The 20,750-nt window shown below is 39.1% G+C and overlaps 1 protein-coding gene across 4 annotated transcripts in view; it reads right to left on the reverse strand.

The window, feature by feature from the left end:
* Window positions 1–200: 200 nt before the first annotated feature.
* The window catches only part of MARCHF1 (membrane associated ring-CH-type finger 1), a 248,096-nt gene continuing 227,546 nt past the window's right edge, over window positions 201–20,750 (reverse strand). For all 4 annotated transcript variants that reach the window (XM_063335298.1, XM_063335296.1, XM_063335300.1 and 1 more), the window contains 2 exons: window positions 10,043–10,190; window positions 201–6,036 (listed from right to left, as the gene is read on the reverse strand). In XM_063335298.1, coding sequence (XP_063191368.1) covers window positions 5,735–6,036; window positions 10,043–10,190 — 450 coding nt within the window. In that variant the 3' untranslated portion in view covers window positions 201–5,734. The remainder of the gene's footprint in view (window positions 6,037–10,042; window positions 10,191–20,750) is intronic.

Consider the following 20,750-nt stretch of genomic DNA (forward strand, 5'->3'; position numbering starts at 1 on the left):
TGGGAATGGGAAATATCTATGTGATGTTCTCTCTTCTTACAAACTTGCTGTAGGGAATACCTTGAAACTCTGTTGATTTGTAATTAAGGATTACAATGTTAATGTTAAGTGTTAATGTTAAATCCTCTTATAATTCTCTGTAATTGACAGTTTGATTTTTTTTATTTTTTTTTTTAGTTATTTAGTTAACACACTTAAAAATTACTATGACCTGTCTTTGGATTTTATATGGAATAGTGCTGATTATTGTATTTTCATATATATTACTGTTGAGCTGGTTTTTTTTTTTTTTTAAAAAAAAGGTTCTGTAATTCATTTTGTATCAGTCGTAAGTATTTGCAAGTAATAGAAGGGCAAGTTTGTCCTAGGGCCTGCACTCTCCAGCAGACTGGAATCGTTCTGTTCTCAACCGTGGTGTAAAATTTATCCGAGGTTATTTTCTGAGCATTGTATCATAGGCAGTGGAAATGTGGTACACCATTCGAAGTATTTTTGGTGAGTTCTTCATTAACTGACAATTTTTTTTACTTTTAGTTCAATCTCATGCAGAACATCCTCAATATTTTATTGGGGGGAAGGTGTGAGTAAATACCATCTAGCATGTTTCTTTTTTTATGTTTATACAGAGAGCAAACTGAGCAGGAATGCGTGTTTGTGTTCTAATGGTACCCTCCATCAAGAGATTCGAACTCCTGTGTGCAAAGCAAAAAGGCATAGTGACCTATACCTCTATCGTCTTAACTCTAAAACCAAATTTGGCTCTGTTTTTTCATACGCTATTGAATGGAAATGATTATATCTTCATTACTAGAATTTCTTCGGTTATGCTGTTTCTTCTGTATTATATCTTGTAGGGATTTGTGAATCCATCTTTGAATTACACGGGTGAGCTAGTTAGGGCAGCTTTAACAAAATGAACAATCTGTCGGCCTTGGATGAAGGGAATGTAATTTGTTGGAACACTTCTGTGTTTTGAGTGTATATTCTTAGCAGTCGCCGCCTTTATGATGACTTATTCCAGCTAGAACCGTGAGGTTCTGAAACTTAGCCCACTCTCTCCCCAGCTGACAAATCTAGGAGAAAGATACAGGGTAGATGGTTACAATCCTCTTTAGAAAACTAAATTTGTAGTTTGGTTGGAACACTGCATATTTATCAAGATAGGATACTTTCTTTGGTTTTACACCTGACTTGAAGTGCACAGATTCTTTTATAACGCAAACATGTGATATTTCTTTTCATTAAAAAAAGCATTTATCTTTAGGGTTTTTGGAAAAGGAGAAAATTTCACCAAGTAGAAGTCTGAAATAATTTAAAAGGGAATGTGATCCCTTCTGACAATCTAAGGTGAGATTAGCTTTAAACCATTTAACTGTTTGTCCAACCCATCTTTAAAACTTTTTAGTGTTGACTATTCCACAATCACATATAACAAAGAGTTCAGTCCAAAGCACTGCTCTCCTTAGGAAATTTTCTTCCTCTTAACCTCCTGCATTTGAAACCCAGTACTAGTTGTCTGTTTTGCTATGGATGTAAAACCAGTTGCTTTCTGGGAGTCCTTTATGGAGCTGAAACCTGTTCACAGTCTTCCTTTCTGCAAGTTAAACAACCGTAGTTCTTTTCAAGTGTTTTTCTTCTGTGAGGTATTTTCCTGAGCATTCTGCCAAGGTGTGTACCCAAAACTAGCCCCTTCAAGCCAGCAGGTTTATCAATATAAAAGTATGCTGCTGAGTATATTTTTCACCTGTCTTGCAAGAGTGTGGTTTTGCAATTCATGTTCAGCATGTGATGCTCTATATGACAGGGACAAATGTAGAATACCACAGTAATTTGGGTCATTTGTTTAATACAAATACATTTTTTTCACAACAATAAGCAGATATATTACTTTTGTTTCCCTTACCTTCTGTCTTTCAGTACACATTCACCCACAAAAAACATACAGTTTTTCTTTTGCAAAAGAGAGGGAGTTAAACAAGTAACACAAACTTGTAGTTCCAAATATTATACACAGTCAAATATTTTCATCATAGAGTAAGTTTCATTGCATTATTAGAAATTATAAACTGTTTGTTCTGGTGATGGGGAATTACTACTTTTTTTTCTACATAACAAAACCACTGCTTTCAGGTAGAGCAGTGTGTGAATGGCACTGTTGGACTCGTTGAGAATCTTCGTAATGCTAATGATAGTCAAAAGTGGTATGTTTATGTCAGTTTGTCCAAATTATAATGCTTGTAACATAAAACAGGAAAAAAACCCTGCATGTTCATAGGTTAGGAGGATGTTGTTTAAAATTCCAGCTCTGATCTGACACCAGATTACTTCTGTCTTCTACCTTAATTTAAACTTCGCTTAAACACGAATGCAGATTAAGCTCTTCTTGGTAACGGCAGCACAGAGCAAGGTTCTGCCCTTGTGGGTGTCGCCAGGCTGAAGGCCACTGTCAGCACGTTTGCCCAAGATGCACTGTGGCTACCCAGGCAGCTTGATACGGAGCTTTATTTGATATATCGTTTTCATTAAAAAAGTCTTAAAATGTATCTCAAAACTTTCAGTACGCTGTTTTTGCAGGATAGAATCCCGTGGTTATTAAATTGATACAGAAAACTGTGCTTTGTGTGGAAAGGAAAAACCACTGGTTGGTAAGTAAGTCATAGCTGTCTAGCGCCTGTATTCGTGCACCTTCCTTATTCGTGAAGACCTGTACCCGAGGCATGTTGGTGTGAATAGCTCTGTGCCCTCTTGAAGAGGTTGCGCCCTGCTTCAGAAACAAATACCAATCCTGCATGAAATCCCTGAAAGCTCTGGAATATCCAGCGCCCCTAAGAAAAGACAGGGATGCACGGCCTAATACTGTAATGCTTTAAAGACTGCTTCAAGCCTGCTGTAGTCTCCCTTGCTGCTGGCTTCCTCATTGTCTGTCTCAGCAGACAGTGTCCCATTTTGCTCCTTTTTTTTTTTTTGCTGTCCAAATTTATATTTCAAATGGAGAGGAGGAATTTCAACTGAAGCCTTTCTCCATTCTTGCATTTAACTAGCTGTAAGCTCAGTTGCACACGTAGTTGAGTGCCAAAATAGTGTTTTGAAGTTCTTAGTATAAAATTTTGCAAGTTGTCTGTTCTGTTGCTGACTCCTCGGTGTATTTTTAAAAATGTACAGTAATCTTGTTGGATGCTAGAAATCTGCTTTCAGAAGCCTCAGGTATTTTTTAATTTGAGTTGAATTTTATACTTATTCAAGAAAAAAATGATGTGAATTAGTCTCCAGTAAACTGGGGATTAAGTCTTCTCACTGGGGTCACGATGCTACAGCAGGTCGAAGAACAAGCTGGCTAAAGAAGCAGGGTTACTGTCACTTGGTAAGAAACTTCCTGATTATTTCAGAAAGCTCTTCATTATCTTCCACAACAATGGAATGTCAGTGAATTTTGCTCTGATTCATCAGGTTTTACTGTAAACATCATCCCAAACATTTAGATGCTGCTAGTAATTTTAAGTGTCTTAACTTCAGATTTCATGAGATTTACTTTTTATCAAGTAGATTTACACTTTTTGAAAACCACGCCTTTGCAGACTATCTTAAACGAGTGCAGTTGCAAGGCGTTCCTTAGTACTGGCATCGTTTTCTGAAGACCTTCTGAAGTCCTTCTGAAGTCTCTTCCACAATTACAAACAGAAATTATTTGGTTACTCTTGTATGTCATTTCAAATGACAGGTTGCTACAGTTCCAATTTGCAATTGTATAATTGGAAATCTATTTTATATGAAAAGTGCATGTCATTATGTGAAAAAACTTAAAACATCAATTCAACTAACCTGGAGTAACTTAGAGCAAATATTAATATGTATTTAGGGCCTGTTCAAGCACCAAGATTTTGCGTCCTGTCTGGCCAGATGACAGTCACTTAGTCACAGCCAAATTACATGAGCAATTCCAATACAAAAGAACATAATGGTCTGATAAAAGACACATTTCTTGCTAATACTGCTACTTCCAGTATGCCCTGAGCCTTAAGCCAGTAGAAACATTCACAAAGGAATGCCTATTATATAAACTCCAATACATCTTAGGCCCAGCACCCTGGATGTTTGCAAGAATGGGACGATCCTGTTATTTAATTGTAGATATTTGAGCGTGTAAAGAGGAAATTTACCACTAGAAACTGCAAGGCTTCTGTAGAAGTGTAGTTCACCTGTAACTGTGGCAGATTTCCCCCTTTGAATCAACCTCTGCTCTCCTATCCTCTTTGCTCTGGTTCTTTGCTTGTTTGCTTTTCCTCCTTTACCTAAATACAAGATCAAAAAAGAACTTTTAAGTTGTTTTTTTTTAAATATACATTACACTCAGGCGCCAAACTTGTCCCCCGCCAGTACATAACTACTCGAAGTCAATACTTGCTGTTGTGTCCTGATGGTAAACGTCACAGGTATGAGAAGTGAATCACAAAACTGGTTCTTTATATATAAATTCACCCTGTTGGACACAGTATTATATCTACATTCATTTATCTATTGCACCCTTTAATGCTATTCACACTTCATTTTTATATGAGAATGCTCAAAACACGAAGTTAACAACTGAACTGTCGAATCTCTAACACCTCAAGTTTACCTATACAAAGGGAAACTTGATTTATTTTTCCAATCAGGAAGATAGAAACTAACTTTTCGGAATGAGGAGAGAAAAACTAATGTTTTCTTAAGAGATGTAGGTATATTCTCTTATGTCTACCTTTCTGTATCATGACTAAAAAAATAAAACCAAAAATGGCTTCCATCTTCCCTATGTGACATCCTTTTTCAGACCTTTGATAATACGCAATTTACTGTTGTGTGATTCTGCGGTAAACTGCATTTTTTCATTTATTGTTCTTACTTCAAAATTTTGTGTCTCCAATTTACGACCAATCCACTTTTACAAAGTAAAACAAACAGCTGAGCTGCTCTGCTAAATATGTATCTACACATTCTCTCCTTCCTGTATTTACTTTGCTGACAGGTATACTTAAAAAAAAAATAGCTGTAGCTTATGGAGACATGAGTTTCTACTGGTTGGAATTGCTTACGGTTCAAAAATTCAGGCATATTTAAAAACAATGCTACCTTTCGGATGTTTCAAATATCCTTAGCTGCCACAGCTGCCCAGACATTCGGGCTCCACTGCAGTCCCATGAACGCGTGCGACCGTATGAGGCTTGGAGGGGGAGTGCTGTGGTACGGCTCTTTGTACCTCAATTCAGTTAATGCATATAACTTCATTGGTACCCTTTTGAAGCGTATCTTCAAGGAGATAAATAGCAAATACAACTTTTAGTAGTAAACAGATGAAAGGTTTTCGTTTTCTGTAAACCAAATGATTATATCATCAGGTCTGTTTCTACTTTCCCAGCCATTCAATTTAAAAAAGAAAAAAAAAGAATAGTCTTGTCCCATGGGTTTGGCATTGTCTGTTAAACCTGTTCTCTATTGCACTTTCTACACTTCCACTTTCACTACACTTGCTGACTAGTTGCGAAACTACTTCACGAACGGTCACATTCCATACAGTAACAAGTTGCTTTGCCGGATCCGTTTTCCTTACAGGGATTTGTTTTTTGTGTGGGTTTTTTTGTTGTTTTTTTTTTTTTTTAACTGAAAAAAAAAATGCACAGTCATTTCAACTCTCTTTTAGCATTTGTAGTGTAGAAAACACTACGCCTTACTCTGCAAGGAAGAAATGACGCGGTCTCTGTCAAACTGGCATCACCTCAGGCGTCGTTTCTTCAGCTGCCGGCTGAGAGTTTGTACCTGTCTGTGCTACTGGCACCACCACCGCGTCCTTGACGTCCGAGGTCTGAGTGCACGAAGAGTTCCTCTCCTCCAGTTTTTTGGCGGTGTCTGGGCAGTTCTGAACAAAGATCACTCTGTTGTAGGCTTTCAACCGGCGCCACAGCTGAACATAAACCTTACACTGCACGTACATGAAGACCAGGCCCCCCGTGAATCCAATGGCCACCACAACGAGTTTGGTCCAAAATGGCCACTCAAGGACACCTTTGAAATAAAATGTTTATATTTATTACCATTGTCATACATTGAGTATCAAGTACTGAGTGTCAGTAAAATATTTTGAAAAGAAGCCACTTGCTAAGAATTCCTAAGAATTCCCAAGAATTCCCAGGTTTGTACACGCTGTTGGGGCTTGAACAGAAGACAACAGCAGTTTCCTATCCTATAGGCCAGCCAAGAAACTACGTCTGCCTCCCACTTTTAACGGACTTCACTGGAATTTGGTCAAATAAGAAATGCAAGGCCGCTCTCACAAAGGAAATACAATGCTTGATGCAGTCAAAAACCAAAACATTTTACTGTTCTTCAATAATATCCCCATAGTCAATAGCTTGCTTAAGCAAAAATACAAAAATACCAAGATAAATGGATACTTAGAAATACTATGCATATCTTCAACAACAACTGCTTTTCAAAATCGTGCCTAGAAGCATGACACTGTTTAGGGTACGTGGAACACCAACATTTACAACATCATTACCTGGTCCTGGCTTCATTTTGAAGCCAGGGTATAGTAAAAAAAGCTACTGGAAAGGGCTGTTATCTCCTGCATCACCTGCCTTCGTTGGCCTCTTTTTCCTGCTGTCTGTGCAACCCCACGGAACTCGCCTAAATCAAAAAGCAGAACTTTTATATTCCTATGTACTAAAAAAGTAACTTAAAGGTATTGGTGTATCTCTTCTTACTTCTGTCATTGCGTTGATCAATCACATTGATAGTTACAGAAAAATATATAGCTGCTAACACACGAAAGCTAGACATGAGAGCACTTCAACTTGCTCGTGACATAAATAATGTTAAAATTATTTGCTTTGGCCTAAATGTGTCTTTAAGATTTTAACAGAATAAATTAATGTTGTATTAAGAATAGCCTTCTCCTCATTAACTCACACCATTGCATCTGCTTTTTTCAACCATTCAGCAGCCTAACATAAAGGACCAGCTACCAGCCTTCCCGTTACCCATTGCCTCATCACATTTAAAGATTAAATGCTGTACACAAGAGTGAGCCCTCTGTATCAGCGCTTACCCTCTCAGCCCGAACAATCCAAATAGGTTTGTTGGTCCTACATGGAAGGTCTTTGAATGCTTTGTTTGACCACTGGTGATACGGCGCAACAACTTGGTGAGATTTGTGAGTTTTACCCAAGTTTTATCCAGGGAAAAAACGTTTGGCACAGGCAGGAAAGTAATCTGTGTTCCTTTGGGACTCGGCAGAAGAGCTTCAGTGAGGAGCCAGGCTCCACTCCCAGACCTGGTAACCTGGACTCCTCAAAAACAAGTCTTTGCTTTTAGCCAGCTGTGCGAGTCTCATGAATCTAAGTATCCCCTTTACTGTTAAACACATAGGAGCTGGGGTTTTAATTAGATAAACAAATAGAGACCAAAAGAATATTAATTATCGCAAAAGCACACAAAATGTTTGAAGTAGCTGCAGTTTTCCCTGTCACGGTAACTGTTTACTAGTACTTAGAAATGGTAACAAGGTATTACGGGATGGTACTAGCCAATTAATTTTTTTTTAATTTGCAGCAAAAGGAAAGCATACAAAGACCATGTAAAATCACGTTTCTCCCTAACCGCTCTTACTCTGGTTAACTGAACTTGCCAGGCACAAATCCTTTTATATTTGCTAAATTTGTTCACAAAACATTTGTCGTGACTTTCTTCAGTTCCCTCTTCCTGCAAGTGAAGGAAGTACCTGGGACAGGAGGAAGTAACAAGGAACACTTTGCTAAGGTGTCGTAGCCAGTGATGTGCTTTTTCTTTTTTTTTCCCCTTTAATAACTGTTTTTAAAAATCACTGTCTTGATTGTAATTACGAAAGCAGTATGGTTTGCATCTGACTAAGCCCCATCAGTGGGTGAGGACACTTAGAACCAGCAAGTCACAGCTGGAGAGCTGAGTTCAGAAGAGGCGGCTGAATAAACGGCTCAGCTTGCCTTCAGAGTTTCTCCCACCCCGTGGCAGTAAAGATGTGCTGCTGCTGCTTCTTCCACGGTAATACAGGAAGCATCGTTTTTTGCTTAACTGGTAAGGCACAGTGAATTTTGTACTTTTCAGCATATTCCAGGATTGCCGTATTGTCACAGCCTCGAGCTTTATTAGGAGAGACAAAGCTCAGCTTAGCCTAGACCTCCTCCTTCAAACGGAGCAAATTTGTTTGAAACTTGATTCCCTACCACTGGTGCCATATAAATTCTAGAATATTTTAAATATATTTTAAATTGTCCTTTCTATAGACCAGTGACAGGTTTACCGATTCAGAAGTTTACACTTTTAGTTTATTTGCATCATATGCCTTTGTAAGGAGAAAAAAAAAGCCCTTTAAATATTTTCAGAGATATATTTAGAAAAGGGATTTTTAAACTTACGCAATATTAACAAAGAGTACTAGTATTATTCAGGGCTTTCAGTTTTTCTCCTCAAAATATGTTTATAAAGTGTTTTTCCTCCAGTGCTCACTGTCTTTTCCCCAGCATTTCCCATTTAAACAGAGATAATGAGAGAAAAGCAAACTACATATACAGCTCTTCCCACACACCCCCCAAATACAGTTGATTTTGTAAAAGTACACCCCCCCAACAAGCAAATTTTGCGGCAAAAGACTTCTCTTCACAAACACTTCTTTTCACACGTTTTAAGTAGCTCCAAGGCATCTCTTTATCCATGTTTTAGTGTGGAGAATCACCCATTACATTTGGTAAACACAATTCTGTACAAATTATAAATACTTTTTGAGCCCAGCGGGATTAATTTATGTGATTCTTACGCATTCTATATAACAACAAAAATTCATGTTAGCTGTTTTGTTGTATAAATTCAGCTAAGCCACAGAAATACCTTTCCCCTTTTTAATGAGTAGGGTGATGTGGTTGTACTCAGAAGTTCAAAGCCGTTCCTAGTCCTATCCTCAGGGCCGGCTTTTTGAGATGAAAAAGAGGGTTACCCATTTAGAAAGAAAGCAGAACAAGACTTTGTAATATACATTCGTCCGTGACTTACTGAGGCTTGTTACATATTTTCCTCTCATAGGCAAGAAAGGCAAGCATCAGGAGTACCATCAAATATTTATTTAACCAGCAAGGCACAAAGCTCCGCCTGTTTTGTTTTCCACGTTAACTTCAGAATATAGCACAAAGCTAGAGACCTTTGTCCCTCTACTGTGCTTGCAGTCAAGTCAGATCAAAACTCAAAAGCTTTTTATCCTCTTTATCATCACAATCATATTTAAGACTAAACTTAAGACCAAATAATTTTAGATTTGAAATGGAAAACGGTAGTTCAGTTTGGAATATGGTTTCCACATACGGTAAGTATAGTCCAAGAAAAACCCCACTTATGTTAAACATGCGTTTTGTTACACATGTCCAGTTGGGTTTTCAGTATCTCCACGGATGGAGACTCCACGACCTCTCTGTTCCTGGGTTTGACCTCCCTCACAATAAACACAACTGGAATGAGGACATTGACAGTGAAATTCTATTCGAAAGGATGCAGGAATGGCTTTCTGTGCTACTCAAGTCTCACATGAAGGACTAACACAACTGGAACATGATCCTTTGGAAGTTGGGATTAGGAAGCTTGTTGATGAAAGGGCTCTATTGTGTTTTCCAGGACATCGAGGTTCAAGTGGGTAATATAAACGAATTGCTATTTTATGACCTGAACTTCCACTGAGCTGTTTGAATTTGACTCATCTTTTTGTCTGAGCTTTAGAAATACCTAGATAATGGGAGATTAACCTAAGAAGAACCAGCAGGCTAGTTAAGCTGTTGTAATGATTACTCTAAGTAGAGGTCTCCCTGCAGGGGCATAGCATAAGCTTTTAACACTGATGCATTCATTACTTCTGCATTAAAGCATTTGATGTAGCCACGTATCGGTGAGCTGTTACTTAAGAACAGAATGTGAGTGGTTACGTATCTGCATCTCACATCCATCCATTGCTTTGGTGCGAGATTGAAGAAGGTAAAAGAAAGACACTTACCATTGTCATTGCCTTGTTTAATTTCCTCAGCGGTTCTGTCGATTAAAACGTACAATGACCAAACGACACAGGTAATTGCAATTACGTGGAATGTGACCGAACAAACTATTTTCCTCCTCTCACTTGTTGTCATCTGTAATTTCTCCCACTGTAATTTAAAAAGAAAAAGTAATTAAAAAAAAATAATCAGACTATACAATAAACTGATTAGCCCATTATGGCTCCTTCTACCAAAAAAGCAAGCAGAAATAAAAGGAACAAGTCCTTTTATTTTGATAATATGCATTACAGTAGTATGTGCATTGTCACTGTAAGATTCATAATGATCTCATTTTCACAGGTTCAGAGGAATGAAGAGTTCTGTTCTGTTGCTGTCTGCTTGCGCACGACATCTAAAGTCATTTCGTTGCAGTACAGCCATAACATGTTAATAGACAGGTAAAAACCTGAATATTTATTTTAACTTTAGTTGATGCACATTTCTGGCGATGAGAGAAGAAAAAACCTAAACCTTAGCTTGTAATACTTAAACTATTCTCAATTGCTTAAAATTAGAGGAATGCGGTTGTGGAACAGCCTTCCCATAGAATAGAAGCATAAGAAATGCTACTGCATTGAGGATTAAATTCAATAAACTTGAAAAGATGATTATGTGGAAATGATCGTACATGATAGCAGGCAAACAGCCTCAGTAACGCAAGAAGGCTCTTCCAGGCAGATGTTTGTGAATTATGGCATTAAATCCTAGCTTAAGTTAAGGCTATTTTAAGATGAAATAGGCGATTCTCTGCATTTGAACAATGCAACTCTTGAGGCGATTTTTTAAATCTCGCTCGCGAAGATATTTTTTTCAGCACTTCTTTAAAATAAAACCCTTCTCTACTAAAATGCTTGCCTTTGAAAACAGATGAAGGAATATGACATTTAAAAGCAAAATGCCTCGATTCTGATGAACAATCTGGGAGTCGGTCGCCAGCATGCGATGAATGAAGCCGAGTACAAACCACAATACAACAGTGCCATCTCTCTGCAGTCGCGCTCAGGGAAGAAAGCTGAAGCATCCAAGCCGCCGCAACACGGGACAGCACAGCTGCTCCTCTGCCTGCACGGACCCTTGGTACACCCAGGGTTTGGTCACTGCTGTTTTTATCATTTTGGTTTGGTTTGGTTTTGGCAAATAACAAATTTCCCTGAATTGTTTATGGCTAGTGTTGGAGATGGATCTAAGGTAGATGCTTAAACTTTACCCTGAACCAACTCGGCCGTTCCTCTAGTCTGGGCACTATTTGCTGTTTAGTCACATTTCCACGGAGCACAACTGCAGTAAAAGCTGAGGACTATGTCACCAAGAGGGCTGACTCTCAGAAATGCTTCTTCCAGCCATTACTTTTAGAGCAATACACACTAGGCCAAATAAATTTCATTCTTTTATGGCAGTTAAAGCTTGCACGTTTCAGAGCTGTTGCCTCAAAACACAATCTCTGGAGCATTTTCTAGCCCTTGCCAGAATTTTACAAACACAGGGCTTAAATAACCGTTTAGAAGAATTGAAACATTTCCTGAGAAATATAAAAAGAAACAGAGCTAGCAGTTTATTTACCAGCTGATACATGATTTCAATTTCTGAGACATGCACTTATGAGTGAAAAGTAAGCCCGCAGGATTTTATATAGCAGTCCGGAAAATGGGAGGCATTAAAAAAAAGTAATAAAACAAAAAAACAGAACCTTATGTTCGTGTAGGTAGTATTCAGGGGTCAGACCAGACTGCGGCATTGTCATCACAGTCTTATCATATCATTACACCAGGTTACACAGCATTTGACCTGGAGACTTTCATCCTTTTTGTAGTGAAAATTCAATTCAAGCCTTGCAACAGGCTTCCTTTCCAAAGAAAAAGTTTTCTTTGTCCAGATGGAAGAAAGGATTTTACCTTAACCCTTCACTTAGCTTTGCATGCTTTGTGGGAGATCAATGCTGGACATAAAGCAGAACGAATTGTGTTCTCAAACAGAAGTTTTCTGTCATCTCAACACGGATGCTACACTGAGCAGAATCTACTGGAGAGAAAATACTGTGCTAAATTTTCATTGTCACGTAGTCTCATTATAGCCATTTTAGGCTCTGTAACACACAAAAGCCTTAGAGTGTTGATTTGAATGCCCGGTCAAATAAAGCTTTTTCGTATGGAATTTTAAAGTCAAAGAAGAAAAATGCTGGTCCCATTACGCTAAATGTAAACATTTTGTAGGTGGCTAAAAAAAAAAGACAAAACCAAACGGCCAACTGGCAGGATAGGTAAGTAAAGAACAACCTCACAAACTGTTGCTGAGATTTACAAGAAGGGTGTGTACCATGCGAGGGAGCTAGTGGGAACAGGCTAAAGCAGACCCTTTTTGCTAACATCCTGTGATCAAATCCAGCCGGAAAGTGGGCTAAAGCCTCTCCTTCCGCTCTCTGGCCCCTCTTCTTCTCCCACAAGACAGCATCCCTATGCGTCTGTTCTATCCACATGTGCGTCACCACAGCAGAAACAAGCTGGCTGGCAGGAGACCGGGAGAGGCCACCAGGTGATTATGGAACTGGAATACTCTGCAGAGCACCTTGTAATTCCAGTTGGGATGCAAGAAAGAAACAAGGACCAAGCAGAGACTCCTGCTCACGTGGACAGATGCGATCAGAGCACTTCGGAGCATTTTAAAACTCTCTGTGTCTCTCAAGGACGTGCTTCTGTGGTGTTCTGCCCTAACTGCGGTCCCAGTTCTCCAGTCATGATGGGCTGAGCTCATAAGGGGAAATTCAATTAAACTTTGTGCTCTACTCCTGGTGATCCCTGTGGCAGCTGAGTTAATTTTCTTGTCCTATTCACATATTTTAGCTTGGCTGAATAGAGAGTACTGTATGACTACTGTCACTCTCTACTAAATGGGTGATGTTAGTAGATAAGCCAGCAATTTCAGTTGCCCTGGAGCAGAAAAGTGCAATTCACTATTTCAGGATTTTTCCAATAGGCTTAAATCTAAAATTTAACTGTTAATGTTAGTACAGACTTGCTTGGATAAAATGACAGTTATGTGCAGTAAAAAAAAGCTTGAGAGTCCATAGCAAAGTCTATGAGACAACAACATACTGAGCAGTGAAAGCATCAGCCCCTTCTACTTGTGCTTTGTAGTCCAGGACTTGAAATAGCCTAAAGAGGGGTAGGTAAGTTTGGCAGCTGCTACCATGTCACACAGCACATGAATGCCTCCTTAACCACTGATAGATTGACCTTTGCTGTCCTGTGAAGCTTCTGCGGTTCTCATGGCTCTCTACATTCAGTACATGATGGCAAGATAAAAATAAACTGCATCACGTTTTATTACCAGTGATCTGGAAAAATGTACAACCATCAGGCTGATGACACTGTGACGTGCCACGGACAGAATATCAGATGCCACTAAGAACAGAAAAATAGCACAAAACTAAGTGCCCAGATGCAATTTCCCTTGGAACCTTATATGTTTAATACTCCTAAGGTGCTCTAGAGACTGGAAGCAGAGAAAGAAATGGGAGACTGTAACAGGCAGAGGAGACATTTATAATGACTTGCAAATTATTGAGTCACTAAATTGACAGACAAACACTGTAGTTTTTGCCCAGCCTCCTCTGAAGCACCCCTTCACTGTCGTACGTCTGATTGTCACCACCCACAGATCCCTTAATCCTGGCAGCCATACAAACACAGACTGGAAATCATCACCAATGCTGATGGTTTGATGTCCTGCAAAAGCAAGCGACCGCATGAATATCACTATGCTCCACAGAACAGGCGTGCTAAACCACTTCGTAACATCTAACAACCACAAAACCTTTTACACAAGTCACCAAACAAATGTGCAATGCAACAATAAGTATCCCAAGAAGAAAGCCTGAAATATCCTCAACCCTCTTTTTATTTTCTGAATAAGCTTTTTCTGAACGTTACATTTGTACTGTGCTCTGCAAACCACTGGAGGGTGATAGGAGACCGTCTACCTGCTTCGGAGGTTCCTACCAAGAAGCCAGAATGAGCTATCAAAGGAAAGAAGCCGAATTGTAAATATGATCAGAAACACTCCTCCCACCCCAACTACGACTTACAGCTACTTCTAAAACACGAGGTGCACCTCAGCCTGAATTCCTGTGCTTTGCTGCCAGAGAAGCGTGTGATAACCTTGAAAGCGGCAGCTGTAAAACTATACCCTGTTCTAGGTTTCTATCTCGTGTTTTGGTTTTGTTTCTTTAAGACCGTCTCACTCTGGAACTTAAAGGGAACGGTTACTGATTTCATAACCCACTCTTGCAATTACAAAATGTAGTCATGAGGCTTCTGGGGAAAAAAAAAAAAATTAATAGCCTTGCTCACAGGGGACGTCTAAATGATATGTAGCCAACCACTTCCCTTTCCTGTATCGTAGTCTGAGAAAATCCCTGATATTTATTTTAAAGGTCCAAAATTGTCTCCCTGCACGTCCCTTCTAATAAAAGCTTGTTTAGTCAATATGCAACAAATAAATACGGATATTTTTCAATATCCTCTGAAAATGGATTGTTAGTGGATCTGGGGATGCTGCTTCACATCCTAGAGATCCCAATACTGCCTCTCTTCTTATAGACAGAAGTGAATCTGCAATTTTAATTCCCTCCCATACGTTAAGCTTTCTGCAAAGTGGTTTCGTCACGGCCAAATGCAGAACGAAAAGTTTCACATTGCTCGCACAAAAGCTCTTGCCATACCACAGAACTGGACTCTGCAAACTTTGCTGCTTGTATTCCTTTTCCCCACCTTCAGGCTGTAGGTTTACTGTCTATTTGCCCCGTCCCCATTTTGTGTCCGCATGTTGCCTCCCACTAGTGGTAATTTTCTGTCACTTTGGACACAAAATTTTGTCTACACGGATTTCCTGAACCAACTCCATACCTACTGCAGGTTTGCAGATCCAAACCTTTACAATCAAAGGTCTCTCTGCTGCAGGGGCTCGTCACCGAGGATGCCAAAGTGAAGGTGAAGTTAACAAGCTGCTTTGCAATGAATGCTTGGACTTTTAACTCCTAGGTATTTTCAGGAACCCTATTTTTAAAAATCGTATGTAAAGAGGCCTGACAGGGCAATCTGGTACGGGCATGGCATTGCTAATATTAAATGTTTTTCCTGTTATGACATTTAGTAAAGAAATGACAACAAATGTAATTTGAACTGCACCCACAGCTGGGAGGATCTCACCTAGAGCTAAAGGCATCATGCGTCATTCTCTGAATTCTTTCTACAGTCTAAAGAAAGATTTTGGGGCAACCTCTGTCTTTAAATACTCATGCCTGCAAAATGAAGGCTGAAGTTATTTACTAGGAGCTGCTGTAGGAAATGCTCTCTGCACACAGTCCAGGAATACACAGAAAAACATCTTTCTTATCTCAAACCAGGCCTGAAGGACCTAGCCAGCACTTTTGAAAAAAAGCTCTTAAGAACTGGAGCAATGAATGATGAAGTGAGCCAGGCAGGGAAGATATGTCAGAAGTCTGAACATGTAGCTCAGAGTCATTTATTTTCTGTGGTTTAGGGAGGGTTTTTTTGGTCACTTGTTCCAGCACTAATTGGCCCAGGCTCCAAAGAAAACTGTTCATTACTATCAACCTACCAGCTGGAGGAAAGCAGCTGCAACGGTAGTTTGCAGGAATGGAATTTGTGCAGTGGGTGGAAGAGGAAGGAATGACAGTAATAAAGGACAACAGGGCTCCACACATGTTGGGAGAACAAAATAGCCTTGTGCAGATTTGAAGCGTTGATGGGAGATGAGACTTCACTCCTTGTAATTTGAATAAAAGCATTTCGGGCTGCTCTGCGCCATCTAAACAACAGGTGGTTACAGCCTGTGCCCCAGGGACTGCATCTCAGAGAAGGACAAGGCATGCCATGCTGCATCGTGCACCAAGACGAGAAGTGCCCCTCATATGGTCAAACAGAATGTGGCAGGTCTGATGGCTGAAAAGAGAAGGGTTTGGGCCATGAAAACACCTCCTCCGTGTTCTTTTCCCCAAACGCGTCCAGAGCACATTCAGAGAGGAAGAACTGAGCAGGTTCCCAGAAAACATACTTGTCATTGCCTTTTGTCAAAAGATACAGGCCAGAGAAGGAACTCTTGTAAGGATCAAGAATAGAAAGCCAGAGTCAGGCCCCTGCTAAATTAGCCACTGAAGAGAAAAATAAATTTTAAAAATCCCATGTCGTATGGTGCATCGTACGGCCATATCTATGCGCAACCTTACCTTGATCTGGTTAGTTCATTAGATGAGCTGGTACAAATCCCTCTCTGGCAAACCCTCCTGATGTTTACATAAAATCTATTTCTGTCCCTAGGTGACACTAAACAAACCTGGATGGAATTGAAATTAAGGCCTGTGGTGTATTTAAAACACCTATTAAAAGGATAAACCTGAACTAGAAATGAGTGCATTTCTAAAGACAAACACACTTTGATTCACTTTTATGTGTGATATGCATGCCTAGAGTAAGTAAAGACCTACATAATGAAAAATCTCACTTTGATAAACACACCTAAGATTATAGGCTGCAAAGAATCATAATTCAGTTTTATCAAAATCAAGACAGTGGTATATTTCTTTTTAAGTGACAGTTAAAAGAGCTGGACTTGAGAGATATAATCAGTATGCACTCTTCACAAACTTAAGCACTTTTTAGCTGTGTATGTCATCAATTAGCAGACCCTTAAATAATGTAAAATAGAGGTGTTAAGTAATTTAAGAAGATAATTTCTAAAATGAAGTAGCTGGTTTTGCAATCTGGAAGTACTATTGAGAATACTTGTCATTTACCAACTAGAAGAACTTCAGTATCTGCATCCTAATCACCCCAACACAAAGTAACCACAAAAATGCTACACTTTGGAAATACAGGAATTGCCAGACCTCATGTCCCTCTCATCCAATGCTCTGTCTCCGACAGAGGCCAACACCAGATGTTTCAGAGAAAAATGCAAGAAACCCCATGGCAAGTAATTATAGCATAATCTTTCCATATTGGGAGCTTCTTCCTAGCTCCCATCTGCTAGAAATTATTTTACATCAATATATGGAATGTAAAAGTACTCTACAAAGTGTTTAATTTCAAGCATCCTTTTTGAATGCTGAAACAATGCATTAACTAATTCTTCGTTCAACCGAGGTCTACATGAACAGCCTTTGGTACTTCATGAACTACTTTGGAACTTTGGTATCATGAGCTTCTCTTTCACAGTTGCTGTTTCTCTTGCCTTGTGTGTAAGCTATTTAAGAAAAGGACCATCATCTCCTGGCATAGCACGCTTCAGCTACCTTATAGATAAGATAATCTATAATGATGGATAAACTGCAGGCAAAACATTGAGCCACTGTTCAGAAGTGAACCATCACTATAATGCAAAGCTCATAAAAACTATGGGGAATGTCTGGTACACATCTTGAACTCTAGAAAAGACTTTAGGTGCCTGGACATATCAGTTTATTACTCAAAAATTAAACAAACAAACAAGCTACATGTGGGCAACCCATAAAGAAGTAAGGAAAAGGGGTAGAATCTATGTCTCCATTAACCTTTATTACAGTCAGTCCAAACTGCAAGCAGATGCTACTGTTACCCGCTCTCCCTACAGTATTTTTACAACCATTCTATCAAATGGATCTAGTTTGTGTGTCACTTTTGTTCTCTTTGCAGCTAGTTGTCTCCTGCCTCTGTCTCCTTTCTCTTTCCAAAAGAGCAGCACACCTAATTGAAGGCGTGACATTTTCCTCCAGTCACTAAGTAGCAAATGCCTTTAAATCACAGTCCAGCTCTCAAACAACATTAGACACAAAAAAACCCCCCAACATTAAAAAAAAAAAATCAATCAATCTAACTATCATACCACAAAGCACAGGTCATAATTTTCCTGCAAGGCCAGTTAAGCTGAGATTTCATTTTCCAACCAAAGCAGGTGGGGGTGCTGCATTTTGCGATATGCGCTCTAAGGGCAATACAAGAGCAGCCGTGACACATGCTCAGCGCTGGATTTGAGATGGGTTGTGCCGGCGACAAAGCACACGTGAATCCTTCCTCCACTAGAGCAGCCATAACAAACCATCTCCCAACAGTCTGTGCCAGAGTCTCTTAACTGCCTTTGCACATCTGAGTGTATTTTGGTCTTAAATAGCGCGAGGGATGTGGACAGAAGGCTGGGATAGCGTGGTAGAAATAGGAAAAGGAGAGAAATTAGACAGAAAGGTGGATATAGCAACATGCTGGAGATCAACATCCCATTACATAGTCTTGTACGCCTCTCCACTTTCTTTAGTCGTGCCCAATTAAAGTGAAATTTCTCTGAAGACCTGTTCCCTTAGGCACCTAAGACATTGTTAAAATATATGATCACAATTTTGTTAGAGAGCCTTTACTTGAATCACCTTCTCTTTAGTATTCATCACACTGCTTAATTTCCTCGATATCAAATTGTCTAGCCTGCTGATAAGTATCTTGAAGCATGCGTTTTGAAATTAGAGATGATGAAATAAAATTGGTGGCACCTGAAAAGCTAAATCAACAAATATAGTTTCTGTTTATTTAGCTGTCGTTATAAATGATGTAACTCTAGGAGTTACAACAGAATATTAGTTATTCCACCTTGAAAATATTTTCCACCTAAGTTTGCCTTCTCTTAGAGCAGTGCAAGCATGAAAATTCTCATAACTGCCTTATACTAAATGTGCTTGGTCTTTTTTGTTTGCTGTTCATGTCCTAGGTTCTCCCATTTGATACATTAGCAATTTAAACACTCTTTCCAATATGTAAAATTCCTTAGAGTTCTAATTTGGATCTTACAGAATGAAAAACCTATAGCCATTTACCTGGAGAACTTGCTGTGCAAGCTGGCCTACAGGAGCATGTATTACATCGCTACAGCCCAAGGCCCTTCAGCATCACGTGTCGTAAGAGGAATGAAGCCCAGCAGCAAGGAGGGGAAGGAAGGGTACAGAGGTACCTTTGCATGCTAAGGACTCTTGGAAGAAAAGGAGTACAGTTGACTGGAAATAGAAAGCAGCTATCTCTGAAAGTCACTGAACAAAGAGTAGCCATTTGGTACTGTTGGATGAACCTCAAGATCATCTTGCGTGTCCTTTTATCTCATTTTCTGTCCTTCATGTTTATAGATCAGAGATGCTCTTACCAATTCTTCCCCCCCAACACCCACTAAATTAATAGTACAAGTGAACCTGAACACTAATTCTCTTTATGTGGTCATTATTTTCTTCCTGAAGTCATAAGAGCAACTGACCTACATATAGGAAATGTAACTCAGCTTCTGAGCTTCCCTTAACCAAATCAGTCTGAAAAGTTACAAATATGTGGCTTGGTTTAAATGTTCTTGTATACCAAAACCCTGGTATTTTTAAATACATTGCTGCTTAAATATATCTAGACGTATCTTATTTTTGGAACTATATATACAGTATATGTACATATGTCTGAATTGCCACATAACCAAGATTTAAAAAAAGGAGCTGATGTGCTTCGTTATCTATAAACACGACTTTAGCAAGAATACTGATTTCCCAACGAACAGCTACAGTTACCTTCTCTGTCTTTTAATTTTCCCACAAGAGAGACTCTTTTGATCCAATTAAATAAAAATGAAATAGAGGAAATTTGGGCTGAGGAAAGGCTAGAGTAATTAACACAAAACTACAGCCTAGTGTTCTGGCAGAGAACTGAGGGAATTCTGAAAGACTTCCAACAAATGCCATACATTCCAATTTTGCCGCATACAAATCGGCGATCTGAATAATTCCTGGAGGAAAATTTTCTTTTTTTCCAAATAATTTAAATAAAATGCTATAGGAATAAAATTAAATTAACCCTAAAAATTATAAAATATACTGAATAAACTGATAATTATCAGTTTATGATTATTTGATCATAATTTAGATCAAGTACAGTATTGCTACGTTCAAGAGAACATCACTATGTTCAAGAGAAACCATTTTTTGCATGCATTCCACCAACAAGCAAGCATCAGCCTGTGAACTAAAACTCAGTTCAGGTCATTCTCACATCAATAGGTCCCAGGCAAAATAAATTTGAGGCAAATAACCACTGTAAAATCGCATGTGTTAATTAGTTATGTGAGAGATTAATACATGCATTAATCAGATCATGAATAGCAGCCCACTCCCATTAGAGCTGGTAAAATCCCTAGCTTCAAAATTAAACAGTAAAAATGGCATTTTTACAAACGTCCGTGAATAACAATGAGTGGTTTAGGTCACTGCTTGGGTTGATTATGCTCTTTACGTTTTATATTACTAGCTATACATTTTGTGTCAGGGCACCATTCCGCTTACATTTTCTTTACGCCAGTATCAAGAGATCCTCTTAATTATTTCCAATGCTTCAGCTACCCAGCCCCTCTTCTCTTATAACTATTGATGAGGCCAAGCTTTAAAAACGGAACACTGAAAGAGCTGGAATTAAAACAATGAAAAGGAGACCCCAAATACGTAAAAAATAACTGAGAGGCTGACGAAGGATAGGGTAGGACCCTTTAAGTAAAAGGAAGATGAAACCTCGTGATGCAAGTTGCATCTGTAAAACAGCTCAGACCAACTGTTCATTTCAGGCTCAGGAAGCACAGAAGGATTTGTACCTCCCAGAGCTCATGTTT

The sequence above is a fragment of the Chroicocephalus ridibundus genome, chromosome 5 (genome assembly GCF_963924245.1).
Source record: "Chroicocephalus ridibundus chromosome 5, bChrRid1.1, whole genome shotgun sequence".
NCBI classification, from domain to species: Eukaryota; Metazoa; Chordata; class Aves; order Charadriiformes; family Laridae; genus Chroicocephalus; species Chroicocephalus ridibundus.